Source organism: Camelina sativa, chromosome 18 (genome assembly GCF_000633955.1).
Source record: "Camelina sativa cultivar DH55 chromosome 18, Cs, whole genome shotgun sequence".
In the NCBI taxonomy this organism is placed as follows: domain Eukaryota; kingdom Viridiplantae; phylum Streptophyta; class Magnoliopsida; order Brassicales; family Brassicaceae; genus Camelina; species Camelina sativa.
The window spans coordinates 973,770-998,051 of record NC_025702.1 but is presented as its reverse complement, the minus strand read 5'-3'; the positions used below and the strand labels follow the sequence as shown (position 1 = coordinate 998,051).

General features: G+C 37.0%; 6 protein-coding genes across 8 annotated transcripts; 2 read left to right on the top strand and 4 right to left on the bottom strand.

Moving 5' to 3' along the window:
• LOC104760209 (lysine-specific demethylase JMJ706-like) lies at positions 1,766–6,630 on the top strand. Of its 2 annotated transcripts, none has more exons than XM_010483096.2 (11): positions 1,766–2,255; positions 2,950–3,337; positions 3,526–3,682; positions 3,760–3,979; positions 4,095–4,148; positions 4,240–4,319; positions 4,419–4,696; positions 4,794–5,189; positions 5,279–5,619; positions 5,703–5,939; positions 6,030–6,630. In XM_010483096.2, the coding sequence occupies exons 1-11, from the start codon at positions 2,253–2,255 to the stop codon at positions 6,246–6,248; spliced, it is 2,373 nt and encodes a 790-aa protein (XP_010481398.1). In that variant the 5' UTR covers positions 1,766–2,252; the 3' UTR covers positions 6,249–6,630. The 2 variants fall into 2 exon arrangements, with proteins under 2 accessions (XP_010481398.1, XP_010481399.1); XM_010483097.2 differs by having other exon boundaries at positions 1,767–2,255; positions 5,706–5,939; positions 6,030–6,248.
• On the top strand, positions 8,034–11,506 carry LOC104760207 (uncharacterized mitochondrial protein ymf11). 2 transcript variants are annotated; one of them, XM_010483093.2, is made up of 4 exons: positions 8,034–8,132; positions 8,238–10,457; positions 10,859–10,934; positions 11,105–11,506. In XM_010483093.2, the coding sequence occupies exons 2-3, from the start codon at positions 8,263–8,265 to the stop codon at positions 10,860–10,862; spliced, it is 2,199 nt and encodes a 732-aa protein (XP_010481395.1). In that variant the 5' UTR covers positions 8,034–8,132; positions 8,238–8,262; the 3' UTR covers positions 10,863–10,934; positions 11,105–11,506. The 2 variants fall into 2 exon arrangements, with proteins under 2 accessions (XP_010481395.1, XP_010481396.1); XM_010483094.2 differs by lacking the exons at positions 10,859–10,934; positions 11,105–11,506 and having other exon boundaries at positions 8,238–10,461.
• On the bottom strand, positions 10,943–11,647 carry LOC104760208 (putative invertase inhibitor). The gene has a single exon (XM_010483095.2). The coding sequence runs from the start codon at positions 11,523–11,525 to the stop codon at positions 10,974–10,976; it is 552 nt and encodes a 183-aa protein (XP_010481397.1). The 5' UTR covers positions 11,526–11,647; the 3' UTR covers positions 10,943–10,973.
• Positions 13,017–14,046, bottom strand: LOC104760206 (putative invertase inhibitor). Its single transcript, XM_010483091.1, has one exon. It carries the CDS (start codon positions 13,593–13,595, stop codon positions 13,056–13,058), a length of 540 nt encoding a protein of 179 aa, XP_010481393.1. The 5' UTR covers positions 13,596–14,046; the 3' UTR covers positions 13,017–13,055.
• Positions 20,403–20,985, bottom strand: LOC104760205 (putative invertase inhibitor). The gene has a single exon (XM_010483090.2). The coding sequence runs from the start codon at positions 20,980–20,982 to the stop codon at positions 20,452–20,454; it is 531 nt and encodes a 176-aa protein (XP_010481392.1). The 5' UTR covers positions 20,983–20,985; the 3' UTR covers positions 20,403–20,451.
• On the bottom strand, positions 21,954–22,624 carry LOC104760204 (putative invertase inhibitor). The gene has a single exon (XM_010483089.1). The coding sequence runs from the start codon at positions 22,585–22,587 to the stop codon at positions 22,060–22,062; it is 528 nt and encodes a 175-aa protein (XP_010481391.1). The 5' UTR covers positions 22,588–22,624; the 3' UTR covers positions 21,954–22,059.

The window sequence follows — 24,282 nt, the reverse complement described above, 5'->3', positions numbered from 1 at the left end:
GAGTGACATATATTTTTTCAACGTTCAAATGTACTATCGTTTTGTCGTTAAAGGGAATAAGATATTTCAGAGAATATAGAAAGAAAACTATAAAATAAAATAAAATAGTAATTTAATTATAATAATCTGGACAATCTGTTAGAAAATAAAATACAAATTAATTTCATTAATATTATGTCAAATGCAAGTGATAATATTAATGAGATTATGCAATATAATATTGTATGTTGTGAACAATAGAAGGTCAAATAAAACAAAACAAAAAAGGCATTAAAAAAACGTCCAAGTTATTTATTGTCATGTCATTCAAATAGGTTTTAAAACTTATAACAACACCAACAAGTGAATATTTTTTGGGTGGGTCTAGTCGAATATTCTTAACCACTACACAGATTTGGAAAGCTAAAAAAATATCCTAGCAGAACCGGTTATAGAGTAGCTAAACCGGAGGATTGAAATCGGTTAATGAAGCCGAGCCATATCGGTATAGCTTTCGTTTTCGCTGACTTCACAAAACTAATCATTATAACCAAACCTAACTCATCACAGTTTATTTAAAAAAAAAAGAAAACGAAAAAAACAAAAAAAGTGAAATTAAACAATGGACCAATGGGTTTCGGTTGGGATAATAACTTTAACCGGGAACCGGTCATTCCGGTGACCTCACCACCACCACCACCCACAGTAACAGTAACCAAGAAAAACAATTGTCTTCCCAATGCACCTGCCACGTGTAGAGAGACAGTACAGAAGTGTCACCACGTTTCGGCTTTCTGCTATTTAAATGACTTAAATACCCTCTGTAATGACGATAATTTACTGTTGAAGGAAAACGCAAGATGAGTGAAAACGCCGTTTTAAAGGGTTGGCAGCGTTTGGTTGAACCACCTAACAACCACCACTTTCCTTCACACTTATAGTTCCTTTTTAAAAAAATTCTTTTTTTTTCTATTTGTTGGGAATCTTATTTCTTTTCTTTATTAGGCATTTGGTCTTATAAAATTGTTAATATAAAGCTGATTGGTACAAGTATAAAAAAGCGAAAAAAGGTTGACTGATAATGGAGTTGATTAGCTGCATCCATATATTAATTAGCTAATACCTTTTTTATACTTATATAATCCATTAGCAAATCATTATAATCCATATCCAAGATATACTGCAAATTTTTAAAAATTTACATAAATGAAATCTTATAAAGATAGTTTTTAAAATTTAAAGATTGTAAAATCTAGAAAATTCACTTTTAAAACTATAATTGAATATCAATCCCTATAATAATAAGGATAAAGTTAATCTTTATGTAATGTATAATGGATTAACACTAATAATAATAATAATCATATTCCATATATTTAACATTTTAAATGGTTTATAACTTTTTAATAAAATAATTGGACCAAAATCATCAAAACTATTTTGTTATAGTTTTTCTAAAAGATAAAAAACGTACGTTTTTCAAATTAAAATTGATACTGAAACCTTTTCTGTTTTTTTTTTTTATGAAGCATAAAATTTTCTCAAAACAGTGATTTAAAATTTGAATACAACCGCACCAATCGCAGCAAAACGCAATGAGCGTTCATTAAATACCTAATTGATTTTTATAGCTTGTGAAGGATTTGGGAACCTTCCCGATATCCACCAATATTTTTATTTCCATTTTATATAATTAGGAAAGGCTTTTGTTTATTTATTATTAAAAAAGGAAAATTAAAATTACGGTGGCCACTAAAGTATACACGTTTTGGAGTATAAAACTATACATTATACTTTCCTAACAATTTTTTCCGGTTTTCCAAGATTCTTCCTCTCTTTCGGGTCCTCTTTTTAGCATCTCTACAGTTTCTCTCTCCTCTACCGCCGGGGAATTTTACAAAAAACAACCGATTTCTCCGGCCTGTTTCCGTTTCTCCGTTCCGTTCATAGCCTTTCGTTTTCTCTTCATCGCAATCGTACTCTGGTGGTGGTGTTGTGTATTGTGGATTTTTTTTTTTTGAATGTTCGTTTTGACTCGGCGACGCGGTGATTCGGATCTCCGCGTTTGACTCGGTCCCTGGCTCGTTACGCGGTGTTTTCGTAGAATGTGGTTTAATTTGTTTGCATGCCAGGCTTTGTATTGACTTCGCTGGTCGAGATCTTGATCTAGGGTTTCGTCTCTGTTCTTTGGTTCGTTGCTTGTTCTGGTTGGTTTTATAACTTTGATTCGGTTGAGGAAGACGGAGACCTATAGATTCAGATTGCGGAATGCTATGGTGAGATGATTTCTCCCTCTCTTGTATTTGATCAATTTGTTTTTTCTTTTCTCTCGTTGTGAATTTTGTTGTTTGCTTCAATTTCTTGGTGAATTGTGTGTTGTTTACGGTTTCGCTGGATCAGATCTTTTACATTACTCCAATTTTATGGAGATTCCGGTGGTTTTTTTTTTCCCTTGAATTGTTTCGTCTTTCTCATCTCTGCTTCCTAGTTTGATCGTTTATTGAGAATCTCACAAATTTGTTACATGCTAATTTTATCCCACGTGTGAACTTGAGAGATTTGAGCTCTGTTGAAAAGGCGACGAATCTTCACTTAGGGTCATATGATTGTGCGTTTGTAGAGCTAGATGTCGATGGTCTCTGACTCGCGTTCTTCGAGGGTGTTGAATTTAGAAATGGTCACATTCTTTGACTTTGTAGGGTATTGGTCAAAGAGATAAGGCGGTACTTGGAAGTAAAAATGCGTATATGCCTTTTGAAACGTCTAGGTGTTGACTGATTCTATTTTCTGTGTTCACTTTCATGTGTCTTAACCTTTTTGTGGAGTTATCATATTTTGGAGTTATAATGGTTTAAGTGTGAATGGTTGACTTATTGTGTATCCATGACTCAGTTTATGTGTTTGTATAGTACCTTAAACTTTTAATGTGTATGTTGATAATGTTTGCTGACACTTGCTTGGGTTTTTCAGGCGGAAAGGAGGATCTGTTTGTCGAAAGAAACCAAGGATGGGTTAGAATATCTGAAACGTAAAAGGCTTCAAAAAATGAGATCAGACTCTGTTAATGAAACAGTAAGCTTCAGTACAGTGGCTAGAAGGGGAGGTGATGCTTTGAGACCAACTTCTGCATCATGTGGAATGAGATTACGGGTCACTTCTAGTGACACGTTATCTAAAGTGAATGGGGCATCTACTGGTAAAAGTGGTTTGTTGAAGGGAAAAGTGGAGAAGATTGAGACTGATGATCTAAAATGGACCGAGAGGCTTCCAGAATGTCCTGTCTACAGACCAACAAAGGAGGAGTTTGAGGATCCTTTGACTTATTTGCAGAAGATATTCCCAGAAGCTTCAAAATATGGTAAAACAAATATCTCAATATGCAAAGGATAAATGCAGTAATTTATCTCTTCATTTATTAATCTCATTAACCTCATAACCGGGAGTAGACCTATGCTCCTCAATTTATCCCTTTATCAACACTTAACTGTAATTAATCTCACTATGTTAATTTGTCCGATCTTTTACTATGCCTCTTTTCTTTTGCAGGTATCTGCAAGATCGTATCTCCGTTGACAGCAACAGTTCCTGCAGGCGCTGTGTTGACGAAAGAGAAATCAAACTTTAAATTCACTACCAGAGTACAACCCCTTCGTCTTGCTGAGTGGGATTCTGAGGATAAAGTTACATTCTTCATGAGTGGGAGGTTTGTTTTAAATTCTGAACATTGTCTCTCTACTTCTTCACCTTTTAGTGGTATTTAATTATTTGTAAACTACTCAGGACCTACACATTTCGCGATTATGAGAGGATGGCGAACAAGGTATTTGCACGTAGATATTGCAGTGGTGGCTCTTTGCCCGACTCATTCTTGGAGAAAGAATTCTGGAAGGAAATTGCGTGTGGCAAGACTGAAACAGTTGAGTATGCGTGTGATGTAGATGGTAGCGCATTTTCATCTGCACCAGGTGACCCACTAGGAAGCAGCAAATGGAACTTAAATGTATTGTTTTACTTCAACTTGAGCTTTCTCCTTTTTTTTTTGGTTAAACATTAAGGAAGTCATATGCTTGGTTTTAAAATTTGGTAGTTAATGTCTTTTTTGTCTCTATTTTCAGAAAGTTTCAAGGCTGCCAAAGTCTACTCTGCGCCTTCTTGAATTATCCATTCCGGTATGTGACAAGTAGCACAGTTATAATTTGTCTTAAGATCATATAAGTAGTTTCTGCTTATCATCTTCTAACTTGGCTTTGCTTGTTTCAGGGAGTTACTGAACCCATGCTTTACATTGGAATGCTGTTTAGTATGTTTGCCTGGCATGTGGAGGACCATTATTTGTACAGGTAATTAGTGTTAAAATTTGGTTCGAGTATACAGGTTACTAAATGTGAGCAATCGAAAGTATCTTAATTTCCTTTTCCCTAACTTCTTTCCAAACGCAGCATTAACTACCAACATTGTGGAGCATCAAAAACTTGGTATGGGGTTCCAGGTTCTGCAGCTCTAAAATTTGAAAAGGTAGTTAAAGAGTGCGTGTACAATGATGATATTCTATCTACTAATGGAGAAGATGGAGCCTTTGACGTACTTCTAGGGAAGACAACTATATTCCCACCAAAGATTCTGTTGGATCATAATGTGCCTGTGTACAAGGCTGTACAGAAACCTGGAGAATTCGTCGTCACATTCCCTAGGGCTTATCATGCTGGTTTCAGCCACGGTATAACATTTTTCGTATGAATCTACATTTTTTTTTGGGTCGGAGATTGTGTTATTATATCCAACTGAAACTGGGGTTGTGTGAAAAATTCTTGTAGGTTTTAATTGTGGCGAGGCAGTGAACTTTGCGATGGGTGACTGGTTTCCTTTTGGAGCTATTGCTAGTTGCCGCTATGCTCATCTTAACAGAGTACCATTGCTTCCTCATGAAGAATTGATTTGTAAAGAAGCAATGCTCTTAAACTCAAGTTCCAAATCCGAGAATCTGGATTTTACACCTACGGAATTGTCAGGACAACGAAGCATCAAGACTGCGTTTGTACACCTGATTCGTTTTCTTCATCTCGCTCGATGGTCTTTAATGAAGTCAGGATTATGCACAGGCCTTGTTTCTAATACGTATGGAACCATCGTCTGCAGTTTGTGTAAACGGGATTGCTATTTGGCATTTATCAACTGTGATTGTTACTCACATCCCGTCTGTCTCCGTCATGGTAAACCTTTTAATCTGCTCTCTCTCCATCCATACACATTCTTCACAATTGTTTTCTAATTGACGGCGTTATCGTGTATCATTGTCTAGATATTAAAAAGCTTGACCTTCCATGCGGGACAATGCGAACTCTTTTCTTGAGGGATAACATTGAAGTCCTGGAAGCTGCTGCAAAGAAGTTTGAGAAAGAAGATGGACTTTCAGATGTGACTACAAATGATGAAGATTTATATATGTATCCATCATCAATCGCACTTGCAGCTGCGAAAGAAGAGGGATATTCACCGTATTCCACTATATACTTTGATTTCAATATCGAGGGAGAGATGATATCTGATGACCAATTGCAATATGGAAATCCTGTCATGAGCTGTGAAGCAAACGCTTCATGTATCTCCTCAGTTGCTAATGATTATGAATGCTCTGATTACGTAAGTTTCTGACCACGAACCTGCCGCAAACTTTATCAAACAGTCTTTTTTCTTATTATTTGAGTTCTGTTTTCTTTGAAAAGCAGGTAAATAGACGAGCTAACTGTAGCAGCAGTAGTGATTCAAAGCTCTCAGAAGATGTAGCATGCAGCAGTAACAAAAAAACTCGGTTCTTCCCTGCAGTTCAAGATGAACGACTAGTTGAGGATGAGGAAAGTGATGGTTCTGATTCCGAGAGTTTCAGAGTCAAACGCCGTTCTTCGTTAAAGTTTGAGAACAGAACAGTTGTTCTCGACGCAATAGATACCGACCATCATCAGGTACTGAGAGAAAGCCACATAAATTCACATCTTTTACAGAATATTCGTTTCGTATATATTATAAAACCCTGAGAATTTCGTGTTTATTAGGAACTTAAGAGACTGAAGAAATCGCATCACCACGAAGGAAGATATAGCAGTAGCAGTAGTATCAGTAGGCAAGAAGAAGAAGAAGAAGAAGAAGAAGTGTTAGTAATTTCAAACAGGAAAGAAACACAGCCAAGTGGCGTGAAGATGCAGAAGAAAAAGATGGAGAATCATTTTGGTGGCTTTAAACGTCTGAAAGTGAAAGGGCTAATAAAGCCGTAACGTGGCAGCTTCAAATTTCCTCCTAACTACAATTCTTTTAAAATGGCTGATCTCTAACAATACAGGGAAAAAAAAAGAAAAAAAAAAAAGAAAAGGGAATCAAAAGCAAAATATTCAGTATCTGATTTTTAGTATTATTTTTTTTTAATCATGGGAGAAAGAAGAAGAAGCAACAGACAAAAGAAGGAAAAAGCATTAACCAGCCAAGCCAACCAACCAACCAACACTATTGGTCTCTTTTTAGGATTTACCAAATCTTTGATTCTTTGTGTACATCTCTGTGCACACACTTTTAATCTTCTTGTTACATTCTTCTTTTGCTCTTATGATGTAAATATAACAAAAAAAAGTTTATTTTTTCCTTTTAAGTGGCATTTTTTTTTGTTGTTGTAGAAACCCAATTCTCTTTCTAAAAAGAGACACCTCCTCTAGTTGTATGTGTAGACTACATAGAAACAGATTTATGAGAAAGATCAGGTCTATTTCACAATTCTCCATTTATGTGATTTTGGTACTTTAAAACTATAAATTAATACTCTTTAAATTGATACTTTTAATAAATTAATAATTATTTTTGGTGCCAAGTTAGACAGGCTTAAAAATGACATAATTAGACAATATTTTTTTGGAAATACTATGTAAAAATATGATCACATCAGTATCATAAATTAATAATGATATAAACTAAAAATTGCCTATTCTTAAATTTGTATTCTTGTTGGAATTCATCTCTAATTATTCTCATTGCATCAAAAGTTTATGGTATTGTCTTTCTAATCGCATCCAAAATATGTGGAGAGACTATATTAATAAAAAAAAATATTGTTGGAGTTCATCTCTAATCTTTTCATCATTGAAAATACATTTTTTTTCTTCAAAACTACGAAAACAACAAAATCTCTTCGTAAATTAAAACCTTTATAAATTAATAAAATTTGTTTGATTTATTACCTCCACTTTAGTCATTCTAACTTTGGTTGCTTCATCTTGTTTCTAGCTGAAAACCCTCATGAATTCTCAACATAACTTTGCTTCCACACCATCTTCACACCCTACAGGCTCCTATCTCATTTCACTACTTTAGTTTTAACGCAGCTGCACACTCTCTAATGATTAGATGTATCCGTGAGGGCCGACTCTGTACACACACCTTTAAATGTCTTCTTGTTATTTCTTGTTTTGCTGTTATGATGTAAATATCTTTTCTATTACCCTCAACAAAAGAAAAGTTTATTTTATCTTCTTTTAAGTGGTATTTTTTTGTTGTTGTTGATGATTATGCAAAGAAACCCAATTTTTACTCTCTCTAAAAATACCATGAACAACATCCACCTACTTGGGTTGTGGAATCACAATTTTCTTGCCTTGCTGATACTGAAGGAGCTTGATGTGTTAAAAGTGTTTAGTACAAAACTTTCAAATAGAGCCATTAGCAAAACACAACCATGTAAAACTTATCACGTAAAAAAGCAGCATAGTATAAAATTTGCTTTTTTTGTTCATCATACATGCTTGATTATGTATGTTTTGCTAATGGCTTGTATTTGTAAGTTTTATTGTTCCAAATTTGTTTTTTTTTTTTGTTTTTTTTTTACATTTCCCAGAATTTGCTATTGATTGATGATATTCAAATTCTTTTTTTTTAACCAGTATTGTTATTCAAATTGATTGATGACATGTCACCAAGGGCTAAACTTATTGGGCCTATAATGAAAAGCCCAACTCGTGGTTCCCACATCTAAGCTTAGTCCGTTTCAGGTTTCTCTCTCAAACCTCACCAAAAACTACAACTAAGGTTTGATTGGGGTTTAACGAGGGTTACTACAGTTTCCACCATTTCCCTGAAGACGAAGAAGACGAAGAAGAAGCTTTCATCAATCTAATGTAAGATCGAATTTGAAACTTCTATCTCTTGGATTTTCCAATTTATGATTCCGTATTGTTTTTCGATTTCTCGTTGATTCTATCTAACACGATCCTCTCTTTCAGAGACTCAATTAGCCATAAACCCAAAATGCGTCGAAGCTTATCCATTTTGGGTCCACGAAAATGGCTCAAACCTTCTTCTAATTATACCAGCGTCTACTGTTTCGTCACAAACCCTCCACTCACTTCTAACCCTAACGGCTCCGCAAATTCCCGATACCTCTCTTACTTCGCACCTCAACGACGACAACAACAAGCTCCAGATCCGGATGATCCATCGAATCTATTGAAAGAAGATGGAGTATCACTCTGTTCTCAGATGTGGCTTGAGAATTTCAAAGAACCTGACAAAACCGCCACCAATTTGACCTCGTATCTTAGAAGATTCGAGTTATGGGTATTAGCTTATCAGAAAGTTTGCTGTGATGAGTTAGGTGCTTATGTTCCTCGTAGCTCGATTCAGAGATCAGCTTTAGAGAATTTGTTAGCTTTGAGGAACTCTGTTCTTGATGATCGGTTTAAATGGGGAGCTCGTTTGGATTTCTATATCAAGTCTCCTAGGGATAAAACTGAGTACGAGTCTTTGTCTAAGAGGAAGATTAAAGCGATTTTGACTACGACGCAACCGACTCCGTTTCAGGATAGGATTGTTCAGGAGGTTCTGTTGATGATTCTGGAACCCATTTACGAGTCTCGCTTCTCGCAGAAGTCGTTTGCGTTTAGGCCTGGTAGAACTGCGCATACGGTTTTGAGAGTGATTCGGAGGAACTTCGCGGGTTATTTGTGGTATGTTAAAGGTGATTTGAGTGTTGTTTTGGATGGGATGAAAGTTGGGTTTGTGATTAGTTCTTTGATGAGAGATGTTAGAGATAAGAAAGTTATTGATTTGATTAAATCAGCGCTGGTTACGCCTGTTGTCACTAGTAAAGTGGAAGATGGTGAGAAGAAGAAGACTAAGAAGAGAAAATATCAGAAGAAACGTGTTTTGGCTGAGGATGAGCCGAAGCCTGATCCTTATTGGTTAGAGACCTTCTTTGGTTTTGCTCCTGAAGAAGCTGGGAAGTCTCCTCAGTGGGGACATTGTGGGATTCTTAGTCCTCTTTTGGTTAATGTATGTCTAGATGAGCTTGATCGTTGGATGGAATCGAAAGTGAAAGACTTTTACCGTCCTTCGAAAAGTGATGTTATATGGAATAACCCTGAAGGAGATGCAGATCAAGGAAACACCTCATGGCCAGAGTTTGTTCCCACTAGCGGTCCTGACAAAACGAGGAAAATGGATTATGTTAGATATGGAGGTCATATCTTAATTGGAGTTCGTGGGCCTCGAGCTGATGCTGCAACGTTAAGGAAAGAGCTGATTGAGTTCGTTGATCAGAAGTATATGCTTAGACTCGACAATGAGAATCTCCCCATTGAACATATAACCAAAGGTATAATGTTTCTTGATCATGTTTTGTGTCGCCGAGTTGTTTATCCGACTCTGAGGTATACTGCGACCGGTGGGAAGATTATAAGCGAGAAAGGCGTGGGGACGCTTTTGTCCGTTACAGCGAGTTTGAAACAATGCATTAAACAGTTTCGAAAGCTGAATTTTATTAAAGGAGATAGGGATCCGGATCCACAACCTTGTTTTAGAATGTTCCACGCAACTCAAGCTCATACGAATAATCAGATGAATAAGTTTTTGACTACGGTTGCTGAGTGGTATCGATTTGCAGATAACCGGAAGAAGATTGTGAATTTTTGTTCTTATATCATCCGTGGTTCACTTGCTAAGCTTTATGCTGCAAAGTATAAACTTAGATCAAGAGCTAAAGTGTATAAGCATGGTAGAAGAAATCTGAGTCTTCCCTTGAAGGAGAAGAAAGGTCTGTCACCAGAATATCAAAATCTCTTGAAAATGGGTCTTGCTGAATCTGTTGATGGACTTGTTTATACAAGAATGTCTCTAGTTCCAGAAACCGATTACTCGCCTTTTCCTGGTAATTGGACGCCCGAGCACGAGAAGTTTTTGATAGAATACCTAACGCTCGATGAACCAAAAACGCTAGAAGAGCAAAAGAGGTTTATTAGAGAGAAAGGACTCGTTTCGACTCAGGATTACACATCAATGTTGGTTTGGAACTATAAGAGAAATGCGATTCCGATGGATCAGGTTTCAATTCTAAAGGATCAACCTTTCTTGTTGGGATCATCAAGTAACTACAACCGCGACAATGATGATGATCACAAGAATAAAGAAGATGAAGATAGCGATGATGGGCTTCACATTGCACGCATGTAAGGAAAACAGAAACTGTTTTGACTTTTTACTCTTATATATGACGCTTGTATGATTTGATGCCATATTAGCCATGTCCTATCCGGTTTTGTTTCGGTTTCAAAATCTGTTTATGAAATTGAAAACTGAATGGAGGGTGGAGTAATCGTTTTGGTATTGGTTTTTCGGTTTTTAATTCAGGTTTCTAACGTAAGATTAGAAAACTAAATCTGTTTCTTTCCCTTTTCGGGTGTGGTTTGGATTTGTTAAACTGTGGATTTAATCTGTTTTTTTATACCGGTTGTTGTATCATAACTGGAAATGTCTTGCAAAACACCAAATTAATCAGCATTGGTATTCACTTTCAGAAAGTGTTCGGTTTATCTAAATCATATGTGATCTTTTTATGGCGTTTATGTAGATAACTCTTTATTCAAGACTTTGAAAAAGCTACGACCATTGTTGCTTCTACAGTGAGTAAGCCGATTACTCTTAAGGTACGTTGTTAATATTGTTACCTTTAATCTATGTACTATTTATAACACTTTTGGTAAATTCATATCCAACATATTTGTAAAAGCTAAAGGAATCAGAACCATGTGAAACAAGACATCGTTCTCTTTCGTAAACGGAGATTTCACAGGCTTTTTTCTTTTTGTGAATCCAGTTTCGCAGTTCCCCGTTGCATCCATCGCAGCACTCATAAGCATGGTGGCGATTTTGTAATCACGCGACTTAATGGTGTCTAAAGATTGGTTTAAGGAATCAATTGCGCCGGTGTAAAGCTCGAGGCAATCACGTAGCGGCCTCTCCACATCATATTTATTCTCCTTGAGAATCTTGTTAGCCAGTCCTTTCAAGCTTGTCGTTTTTGATACAGCGTTCTTGGTCGATGCAAAGACCAATCCTTCGAGACTTTTTGCGGTTTTGCTCTGCGGATGCTCTTCGAGAGACTTGACGCAGAACTCGTATTTGAGTTTCGGATATTTCGCTGCAGCTTTCTTGCAAGAATCTCGAATCAGAGATTGTGCAGTTGCGAAAACGTTCAAGAGGAGAATGAACATAACAAGGTAAAGCAAGAACTTCATTTGTAGCTTCTTTTTTATGAGGGAAACAGATGATATTGAGTATCGATTGATGAGTGAATTTGAAACTTTGTGATCCAATTTATAGTACAATAAAAGAAATAATCTTATGGTTATTTTATGATATGAGGTATGATAACTAACAGTAACACAATGGCTTTTTTTAGAAGTGCTCATGTCACGCTTGACCACTCTGCTTACTGTCGTGTTTCCCTAATTATTCGTTTTAACACTCTTTCTCATACGCCGTCGTTTTACTGGCTTCCTTTTATCTCCTTTCAAACTATTTCTTGTCGATTTGTTTTGCAGTTCTAGATATATCTCTCTTCTCTGTATATTCTGTCCTCATTCACATAGTACTGATATATCACTATTTCATATCGCTTTCACTACAAGCATGTTTACTTGTTGAACTTTCTTACGGTGAAGTACATAGAATTTACATTCGTGATATGCGTAGTCAAATCAATGTTTAAGTCTCGCCACATACACCACCATCTTTTAAGAAAAAAAATCACTTCGGTGATATGCGTAATCAAATCACGTATAGACCATTCATATTATGCGAGTCATGAGGTCAACTTTAATTAGCGTCATTTTCTAATATCTGTTAAGAGTGTCGTATCCACCCATCCACATGCTAGTGTAGTGTTATACGCTATTTTGACTATGTATGAAGCATATATGTTTGCTATTTGTTGAACGAGTGACTGCACTAGCTCGATGGTTATGATTAAAGAAGACGAAACAAAGGACTTTATTCAAGATTGTCAAAGATCGTAGAATTACAAGTTGTCTGTTTAAAAGCTGACCGGCCTATTACAGAGTTATGTATTCTCAATTTGACTAATAGTACTTAAAGCTAGAATTGGACGAACTCCAGATTCTTGCCTCCGAATATTTTATGCCCTTCTCCATGCTGCTCCCTCGGTATTTATAGTTGATGGGACGTTTCATCCCTCTGGCTCGAGATCGATGTGGTATTGTCTTGGAGTGAAGTCGGTGACCGACATCTTTGCGGACTGTCGTTAAATGGGCTATCCGTCCTTATTGGGCCTTCTAGAAGCTAAATCGGCCTGGTAGGGATGACCTGGTCATTCAATACTTACAAAGGCTAGATTGACTATTTCGTGAACGGGCCGGGTTGGAGGCCTGCTAAGGAGGGGTGAAACCCATATCCAACACTATTCGTTAAAGATTAGTATTTAGATGAGAACATTAGATGATTGTTTTTAGAAATGCTATTAAAAGTACTTCTGGATTTAATTGTCTTCGTAATGTACGTACATAATCCCTCATGGGTAAAGAGACTATAAGGCGATTGGCAAAATATAAGCTCTTCAGAGACATTCATTTGGTTTGATACATTGTGTACATACATAGTTAGTTTGGGTTATTGACGCATGCATGTCCAAAAATGTGTATTTGGAAATTTTTAAGATAAGTACTCTTTTTTTTGCTAAATAAAGATAAGTACTCTTTATTCAAGGCAATCTTACTCTACGGTACATTATGAATATTATTTTAGTAATTTCATTTCAACATATTTGTAAAAGATAAAGGAATCAGAATCATCTGATACAAAGTATCGTTATCTTTGGTAACCGGAGATTTCTGTGGCGTTTTTCTTTCTTTGAATCCAGTTTCGCAAGTGCTTGGTGCATCCATTGCAGCACTCAGAACCGTGACAACAGTGTTGTAATCGCGTGATTTCATGCTAGCCAAAGCTTGGTTTAAAGAATCAATAGCATCGGTGTAAAGCTGGAGGCAGTCACGTAACGGCATCTCACTTATCTTGTTCATTTTCTTCCCCTTGAGAATCTTGTTAACGGTTCCTTTCAGGCTAGTCGCTTTCGACGCTGCGTTTTTGGTCGATGCCACGACTAATCCGGCGAGATCTTTTGCGGCTTTGCTCTGCGGATTCGTCTCGAGAGACTTGACGCATATATCGTTTTTGAACTTTGGGTTTTTAGCTGCAGCTTTCTTGCAAGAATCTCGAATCAGAGTTTGTGCGGTTGAGAAAGCGTTTAAGAGGAGAAAGAACGTAACAATCAGATAAAGTAAAAATTTCATATTTTTTTTTTTCTTTTTCTTTGGGGAAATTAGAAAGAAAAGTTTAATGAGAATCGATTGATGAACAAATTTATTTACTTTTGTGATCAAAACTTATAATAAAATGAAAGCAGAGAATTGAACGGTTGTGTTTATGACATGAGATTTGATGACTAACACAACGGCCTTTTTTAGAGGGCTCATGTCACGGTTTACCACTACGCTCATGTCGAGTGGCCTAATTGTTCGTTTTAACACTCTTTCTTATACGCCGTCGTGTTCCTGCTTTTTTTTTGTAAAGAAATAAAAACATTCCGGTCCGTCCAACATGATATCGTATGTACGCACTACGCAATAATGTTTTCGATGAAAGTATTTCTTTTTTTTTGTTGGAGTGATGAGAATTTATTGATAAAACAAAAACCAGTTACAATTGCATCTGAAGAAACAAGAACCAAGTGGTAAAACTTTAAGATTATTATTAACTTGGATGATCTTTACAAATGAGTATTGTGAGAGTTATATACAACTCTTAGAACACTCTAGAACTCTCTCAACTTTTCTATATGCTATACAGCTATACAATGCTTAGTCACTCTTTCTGGATGAGAGGGAATCAAATCCGTTTTGAATTGAGACAGTCTTCATCTTCCTTGTTTCTTCCTTTGCAGGTATATGTTTTGTCTTCTTCTGCAGCTTTGTTTGGACTTTCCAATTGGGCCTGACTTCTCCAATTGGGCTTGAGGTAATGGACCTGTATTGCTCACACCCTCCCGCAAACTTGGAGTGGGTGGTCCAGCCACACCGAGTTTGAGCCGAAGATGATTGAAGTCTCGCTTTGGCAGTGACTTTGTGAAAATGTCAGCTAGTTGCAGGTACACCGGAACATGTATAATTTCGATTAGTCCCAATGCAACCTGCTCGCGGATGTAGTGATAATCTGTATCAAAGTGTTTTGAACGGTTATGAAGAGCTGGGTTGGCACTGAGATAAACTGCAAAGAGGTTGTCACAACGGAGTGGTGTTGCCTTTTGATGAGACCATGGACAGCTCAACCAAGGAACATGGATATGAGGAGCAGCTTGAACCGGAAGAATCATTGGAGGAGCAGCTTGAACCAGAGGAAGCACCGGAGGAGCAGCTTGTACCGGAGGAAGCATCAAAGGAAGCATCAGAGAAAGCGTTGATCGTTCCGGTGGGTCCTCTAAAAAGGTCATGATCCAGGAGGTTCAACCAAGCTATCAATGGACTAATCAAGGAGCTGGACAAGAAGCAGGAAGATGTGGTTCAAACCATTTGGATGATGCTCACAGCTCAAGGTGTTCGGTAAAGGGTAAAGTGTTGCTTATGCACTCTTTTTCCCTTGTCAAGTTTTGTCCCATTGGGTTTTCTTGACAAGGTTTTTAATGAGGCCTAAGTAACATTTTCTAAGTCCCCTTTGCCAACCCAATTCGTGGTCCAAGGCCCATCTCTTTGTCTTGGTCCATTTTCTATCTTTTCTCTTTTATTCAAACTTGCATTTATTGCTTTGTAATTTCCTAGACATTATGCATGAGCTTGACCTTGTTAAAGCTCTTGCATGATTTCCTAGGCCTTTAATTCCTCTCTTCTACTTCGTGTCCCCTTCTCCTATAAAAAGACAAAGTAGTTCTCATTTGTTTCTCATTAAACATTTTAATCAAAAACCTTCTTTTTACTTGTTTGATCTAAGAAGTGTGTAGTATCTTCTCAACTTGTTTACTTCTTAGTGTGTCATATATAAGTTGTAATCAAGCCTGTAGTCTAAGTGACCTCCATCTCTCTTAGAAGTACACTTCATTCTCCCCTTCAATCCGCTGCAATTCAACCTCTTCACCTTCTCCGCCGTTCATCTCTCCATTCCGCTGCATCTTCAACCCATTCTTCTTCATCATTTTTTTCATCTCTCTTCAAGACGTTGCAAAGTGTGTTCTTGGGAATAGATCCTCATCCAGGAGTCTATCACCTTTGGTTGAGCTATGCCAAGATCACGAAGCAAGAATGAAAGCCATTGGATTTCATGAGTTGTTGCTGTTAATGCTCTGTATTCTACTTCGGTGGAGGAATTAGAGACCGTAGCTTGTCTTTTAGCTGACCAAGAGATGAGGTTTGGTCCAACAAAGGTGCAGAACCTTGTTGTAGAACGTCGAGTTTGTTTGCAGCCACCGTAGTCACTGTCACTATATGTTGTCAGCGACATATCTGCATCCTTCTTGATGTGAAGACCGAGATTGAGAGTTCCTTTCAGGTATCGTAAGATTCTCTTGAGGAGGCCAAAATCAGTGACAGTTGGGGAGTGCATTCTCTGACAAACAAAATTGACAGCATATTGTATATCAGGTCTAGTGATGGTAAGGTATTGAAGTTTACCCGCTAGACTTCTGAAGTAAGTAGGTTCTGGAAATGGCTCCATGTTCAGCTTGTCAAGACGTTCAAGTAGAGGAGTAGGCATGGAGTTGCAGTTGGACATGGATGCTTGATGCAGAATGTCCTTCGCATATGCCGTTTGATGAAGAAACAAGCCCCCAATGTATGATTGTATCTCAATGCCAAGAAAGTATCGAGGTGGTCCTAGATCTTTCATGGAGAATCGGTTGTTAAGGCTACCAATGAGAGCTTGGATCAGTGAGTTTGTGCTCCCAGTTAGGAGTATGTCATTGACATATAGAAGAAGGACCAAAGACTCTCCATTTCTTCTGTAGGTGAATAGTGATGGATCTGACTTGCTGCAAACAAACCCAAAATCGATCAAGAAGTTACTGAAGGTATTGAACCATGCTCTGGGTGCTTGCTTCAAGTCGTATAAGGCTTTTGTCAATTTGCACACATATGTTGGGTGGTTGGGATCAACAAAGCATGGTGGTTGTGACAAGAAGACTGGTTCATCAAGTTCTCCATGGAGAAAGGCGTTGGAGACATCAAGTTGTTTGATGTTCCAACCCTTTGCAGTCGCTACATCAAGTACCATCCTTATCGTTGCTGTCCTGACTACCGGACTGTAGGTCTCTAGATAGTCTAAGCCTTCTTCTTGGTTAAACCCTTTGGCCACAAGCCTAGATTTCAGCTTGTCAACTGATCCATCATGTCGCATTTTGGTTTTAAACACCCATTTACAACCTAAAACATTCATTTCTTCATCTGGTGGGACTAGAGTCCAATTATGTAGCATATTAATTGTTGTCATCTCATCATCAACAGCTAGATTCCATCCAGAGTGTTTTAATGCAGCAGTAATAGACTTAGGTTCTTCTATACTAAACTTGGACGTTAGGAGAACATACCGACTGTTTGGCTTGTGAATTCCTGCCTTAGATCTCGTAGTCATAGGATGAAGGTTGTCTTGGTGAACTTCTTCAACAATTGGCTCATTGTTGTCTGATTCTGTATTCAAATCTAGCTCATTGTTGTCTGATTCTGTATCCAAAACAGATTATGTAGGGAGAGCATTGTCTGCGACCGTTGTTGCAGGTGGAGATAAGACCCGAGTGAGTTGAGGCTCAACGACTTGAGGTCGTGAAGGAGTCGCTGATTGCCATGCTCGAAGAAGAGGAGTTTGGTATCTTGGTGAGAGAGACTGATACTGCTGTTTAAATGGGAAGGTGTCTTCATCAAAAACGATATGTCGAGATATGTAGAACTTCCCTGTTGGCGGATAAAGACATCGATAGCCTTTGTGTTGTGGACTGTAGCCGAGAAACACACATTGGAGAGACCTTGGTTCAAATTTATGATGTGTCAGTGGTTTCAAGTGTGGATAGCAAGCTGCACCAAAGACTCGCAACATGGAGTACTCTGGTTTTTGATTGAGAAGAGCTTCAAGTGGACTTTGGTTCTGCAGAACTGTTGATGGGAGCATGTTACCAATGACACTTGCGGTATAGAAGGCTTCTACCTAGTATTTGATTGGTGTGTGACTGTGAAACAACATAGAGAGACCCAATTCTACAATGTGGCGATGTTTACGCTCAACAATGCCATTTTGTTGAGGTGTGTAGGGGCAAGAGATAAGATGCCTGATTCCTGTATTAGCAAAATGTTGTTTAAGTTGATGATTGGTGAACTCTCCTCCTCCATCACTCTGAAACACTTTAATCTTAGTGTTGAACTGATTTTCCACCATTTTTTGAAATGCAACAAACACTTAGTAGAATTCAGACTTTAAATCCAGAGGATATAACCTGGAATAGCGAGAGAAGTCATCAACAAAGACTGCATAGTATTTAAAATCTTGACTCGATACAACTGGTGAGGGTCCCCAGAGATCACAATGGACTCGAACTAAGGGGTGCAAAACACGAGACTCTGAATTAAAAAACTGAAGTTTTGAACTTTTCCCCATCTGGCAAGGTTCACAAATTGGGGTAGTGCTGCTCTTATTTACTTCAATTGCCTTGCTATTCTTGAGTTGTTGGAGAATCTTGAAGTTTGAATGACCAAGCCGATGATGTCATGTTGCTTCTGAAGCTACACAATGGCGATTAGAGAAGAGGGTAGCAAACTGATGATTCTCCAACACATAAAGACCATTACGCCGATTTCCCTTTGACACCACTTTCTGAGTGTTTAGATCAATAACGCATATCTTATTAGAATCCAAAAATACTCCACAGGGATAGTCATCACAAAGCTTAGATACTGACAAGAGTGACTTCTTAATTCCAGGACAAACTAAAATATCATTTAATGGAATTGTACCTGCTGGTGATGTCAAAGTAGTAGAACCGACATGTGTGATGGGTAGGTAGGTTCCATCAGCTACCATTACTGTATCATTACCATCATACCTTGTTGCTGACTGAAGTGTTGTTGTAGAAGGGGTTACATGAGCTGAGGAGCCTGAATCTGTGATCCACTCTCTTCCTTGTTCATCATCAACTTGCAGAGCAGCAAAGGCTTGGTTATCAGAACTCTGGTAAGTGTTATCGAACCTGTTGTAGCACTTCAGAGCCGTATGACCTGGTCTTCCACAGATCTGACAAGTGGGACGTGAGCCAGAGTTGTTGTGTGTGCTTTGATGTTGAGAGAATCCTCTTCCTCTGGTAGTATAGCCACCTCTGCCACGGTTGTAACCTGAGCGTCCTCTTCCTCTTCGATTACCAACATAGTGAGCTTCGCTTGTCTACTGAGTCTGAAAAGCAATATTTGAGACGGCGAAGTTGTTTCCTTCATACGACTGCAGCTTGGAATCGAAACCTTCGACCTCAAAAACCACATCAGTAAAGCTTGGTGGTGAGAGTTTAGTGAGAGAGCTTTGAATGACTGTGGTGATGGGGTCATATTCTCTTGTCAGACCATTGAGAAAATCGAAGATCTTCATGGATTCATCAACCGGTTTCCCAATGGCACTGAGAGAATCACAAAGACGCTTGAACTCACGAGTGTACACAGCCAAAATTTTGTCGATTTTTGTGAGAAGTTGTAAGCTCCGACGGAGAGAGAACTCTCTGGAAAGCGAGCTTCTGTTGTAAGATTCAGCAAGATGGAGCCATACAGCTTGAGATGTTGACAGAGTATGAACAGAGCCCAGAACTTCCTCAGAGAGTGTGCCAAAGATCAATGAACGAACCAGTTGGTCGGTGCTGAACCAGGATGCATAGAGAGGGTTGGGTTCTTCAGTCTGAGTATTGTTGCGAGTGACTGCTCTGGTGACTGGTGGAGGTGTGACACTTTCATTGACGAATCCAAGGAGACGTTGACTGGAGAGGAGAGATTCAAACTGTGTTTTCTACAGTAAGTAGTTGCTATCAGTGAGCTTTAAGGTGATGGAGCTCAAGCCATGAACATTGCTTGGAAAAGGGTAAGCCAAGCAAGGATTTGCGGGATCGGCCATTGAATCACCTGTTAGGGTTCACAATGGCTCTGATACCATGAGAGAAACAAGAACCAAGTGGTAAAACTTTTAGATTATTATTAACTTGGATGATCTTTACAAATGAGTATTGTGAGAGTTATATACAACTCTTAGAACACTCTAGAACTCTCTCAACTTTTCTATATGCTATACAGCTATACAATGCGTAGTCACTCCTTATTGATGAGAGGGAATCAAATCGGTTTTGAATTGAGACAGTCTTCATCTTCCTTGTTTCTTCCTTTGCATGTACATGTTTTGTCTTCTTCTGCAGTTCTGTTTTGGACTTCTCAATTAGGCCTGACTTCTCCAACTGGGCTTGAGGTAATGGACCTGTATTGCTCACATCTTTGACATGTATGGCCATAGACATCATCCATTCATCCTTCAAAATGTCATAAACTGCCACCAAACCAAATTTAAAACCTAAAAACCAAATGGTAACGTAAACGTAAACGTAAAACTTGCTTACCCATTAGTTTCTATACATTGTGAGTAATACGAACTATCTAGTTTTTTTTTGCGAAAAAGTGATGACACAGACGTATCACGAATATCTGAGGATGAAACTCACTTATTAGTAGATAAAAATATTATCACTATTAGTATTATAGTTTAGATTATAAGAAACATATTAGTAGATAAAAAAAAATGTCACTTATTAACATTTTAAATTATTAATAATAAAATTAAATTTAAAGAATTGAACGTCACATAGTACGTAAATTGGACAACATTCTTAGATATTTTTAGTTCAGAACTTTTTTTTTTTTTTTTTTGTTTTTTTGTTTTTTTCAGAATTTAAGATAGTATATTATACTAGAATTTTTTTCTTTAAATAATTAAAATAGCGTATGACTTACATTTCAATGTCAATGTTGCCAAAAAAAAAACAATCATATTTGTAAAGTGAAATTTTATTTCCATTAAGATAAAGTCTCTATTCTCTCAAAACTTTATATGGTAAACATAATCGAATTCAATTATTGAAACACGTTGACAGTTTCATCATAGCATATTAGTAAAAGCCAAAGGAATCAAAATCTTCTGAAACAAAATATTGTTCTCGTTAGTAACGGGAGACTTCTGTTGCTTTCTTTCCTTGAATCCATCCTCGCAATTGCCCGGTGCATCCAAAGCAGCACCCAGATTTACAGTAGCGGTACTATAATCATGCGACTGAACGCTCGCTAAAGCAGTGTTTAACGAACCATTAGCATCGTCATAATGCTCAATGCAATCGTGTAGCACTGTCTCAATACCTGGTCCATATCTCTTGCCCTTGAGGATCTGTTCAACGATTCCTTTCACATTCGTAGTTTTCGCCGCAGCATTCTTCGTCGATGCTATGACCAAACCTTCGAGTGTGGTCGCGGTTTTGCTTTGTGGATCTTGTGTAAGAGAATTGACGCAGAAATCGTATTTCATTTGCGGGTCTTTTGCGGCTGCTTTCTTGCAAGAATCTTGAATTAGAGTTTGAGCAGAAGCCAAACCGTTCAAGAGAAGAGAGCACATAACCAATGAAACCAAGAACTTCATCTCTTTTTTTNTTTTTTTTTTTTTTTTTTTTTTTTTTTTTCTTTGGAGGAAGTAGAGAAAATAAGAATTGATTGATGAAAGAATAAGTTCACTTTGTGTTACAATTTATCGTAAAAAAGAACATAGAAGTTTATGGTAACGTAACAACTTTGCCATAATTCACTAATTGTTCATTTTTATACTCTTTCCTTATTTGTCGTTGAATCAAATGTATAAAAGTTACCAAATTGAAAATATTGACATTATTCCAAAATTGATAATTTCCTACATTCAATTAGTACTGGTAAGATATTCAAATTTAATGTTTATTTTCTAAATGTTCAATTTATTTGTTTGAAATTGGTCAACATGAATTATTTCTTTTCCATATACGCAAGTTTCTAGGTTATTCTTTTCAAAGGAAAAAAAAAAATTCTGGTCATACAAAATAGAGTTTAAAAATTTGAATAGTTTACACTTTACAGATTTGGCCAATTATTTTGATTGTACATACATTAAAACCTCTTTAAATTAATACTCTATAAATTAATAAATACTCTAAATTAATAAATTTTGTTAGTCCTAAGTCGGGACAGTGTAAAAAATTACAAAATTCGATAACATAATAAGATAATATTTTTTTTGAAATTTTCATGTAAAATATGGTCACAATATTATCATAAATTAATAATCATGCAAATTTACATATATAATATGCTTATATAGTAAAGTATGTTTCTCTTAAACCTCATATCTATAAAACATTTTTTATGTTATATCTTCAAACTATAATGATATAAAATATTCTATAACATTTCATAAAACAACTAAATTTTTTTAAAGTTTTCAATTTATAAATATGCATCATTTACATTTTAATAGTTTAAGAGAAACATACTTTACTATGTGAAACGTTATAAAATCATTATGTCCAATTATTACCAAAAGGAAAAATCAATATATCAATGTTGCCGGCAAAAAAAACCCAGACATGTAAAGCGAAATTTTATTTAATTTAAGATTAAAGTCTTTTTGCTATCAACTTTACATGGTAAACATTAGTCGATGTTTTATTATTGAAACACGTTGACAGTTTCATCATAGCATATTAGTAAAAGCCAAAGGAATCAAAATCTTCTGAAACAAAATATTGTTTTCGTTAGTAACGGGAGACTTCTCTTTCTTTCTTTCCTTGATACCATCCTCGCAATTGACTGGTACGTCCAAAGCAGCACTAAAATCCACGTTAGCGGTTTCATAATCGTGCGATTTAACGCTCGCTAAAGCAGTGTTTAAATTATCATTAGCGTCGTCATAAAACTCAGCGCATTCGCGTAGCTCTGCTTCAATACCTCCATATCTCTTGCCCTTGAGGATCTGTTCAACGATTCCTTTAACATTCACTGTTTTCACCGCAGCGTTCTTTGTCGATGCTAGGACCAAACCTTCGAGGGTGGTCGCGGTTTTGCTTTGTGGATCTTGTGTAAGAGAATCGACGCAGAAATGGTATTTCATTTGCCGGTCTTTTGCTGCTGCTTTCTTGCAAGAATCTTGAATGAGAGTTTGAGCAGAAGCGAAACCGTTCAAGAGAAGAGAGCACATAACCAATGAAACCAAGAACTTCATCTCTTTTTTATTTTTTATTTTCTTTGGAGGAAGTAGAGAAAATAAGAATTGATTGATGAAAGAATAAGTTCACTTTGTGTTACAATTTATAGTAAAGAAGAACATAGAAGTTTATGGTAATGTGTTGAATCATTAATTCAATAGTTGAATAAAATCAAGGTGTTGAAAAAGAAAAAAATATTATGTACATTAAAACATGTTGAATAAACAAAAGTTGGAACCACTAGGATACATGGTGCATTATTATTGGTTGTTAAAGTTTTTTATAATTTTCATTTCATTCTAACTATTTGACATCAATTATTTTATAGTAATCAAAGTTTTTATTTATTCTATGAATGGCATGACCAATCTTTTTGTATTTAATACAATTTTAAAATAATGATCTTATACTCAATAACATCCTAATCCCTATCAATACAACAACAGAAATAAATAATAATATTAAACCATAAATACCTCAATTAAACCAACAACAACTAATCCAATGATCATTCCAACATAAACCACTAATAAAACAACCAACAAGTCATTAAATATTAAACCAGCAACATAGCAACATTCTAACGACTCAACTCTAGCAACCTAACAGAAGTCAGATATCAAACAATCAAGCCACTAGAACATCCTCCTCTTCAATGCCTTTATTCCACGATCACATTTTGCATTTATCAGCATCACAAACAACAATTGAGACGCATGAGTATTATCACAAATACTCAGTGAAGCAATCCTCCCATCTACTGGGCTATACAGAAGAGCAACTGAGAATCCAATGTTCAAGAATCAACAGACAACACAATAAAACCAGGAAAACAATAATCAGCTGTCTGCTGAAGAGTTAGTGTCGACCGACACCCTCATGGTGTCGACCGACACCCACCTCGACTTGGAAACCCTAGAAGTGTTGACCGACACCTCTACCTAGTGTCGACCGACACTTGCCCAAGTCTTCGTGACGTCAACTCCTTACTGTCGACCGACACCCACCTGGTGTCGATCGACACTGAGTCCGCAGACATATTCTTCTCGAAGCTGCGAGTCTGTTCTCCGCCTTCCACCACCTCCATTGCGACCAACACTCTCCCAAGAGTCACAATAGGCCATAGAAACCACAAATCAACCACAAACCAGCAAGGAATCAACCAAAGCACACATAGAACATAGAAACAAATAATTCTCAGGCTTAAATCATCCATGGTCATGCACTTACCTTTGCAACAAGAACATTCTGACCCTAAAATCACGAAAAAGCCTCCTAGCAAGCTTCTACCACGTTCTCAACCTCATATCTCCACCCACATAGACAAATCTCACCAAGAACAGCCAAGAACTCTCAAAAACTCCCAAGAACAATTTTTCTCTCTTCTAACTCTTTGAAAATCGACAATGAGCAGCTGCCTACTTCCAATGTCGACTTTCCGCTTAAATAACAAGGTTTTAGGGTTTCCTAAAACCAAACCATTCTAATTCGACGATTTAAAACAAACCAATCGAACCAAAAATTGATAGTGTCGACCGACACACCCCTTGTATCGATCGACAAAGATCCTAAAACCAACCAATTTGGTTTGCGGATGTTACATTCTGATTTACATCAAAATTTATTATTTTCATACTTTATAAATAGAGACTTCATTTGAACATATAAATATTTTTTCTTTTACTATTATTTTTCTATTAACTTTCAATTTT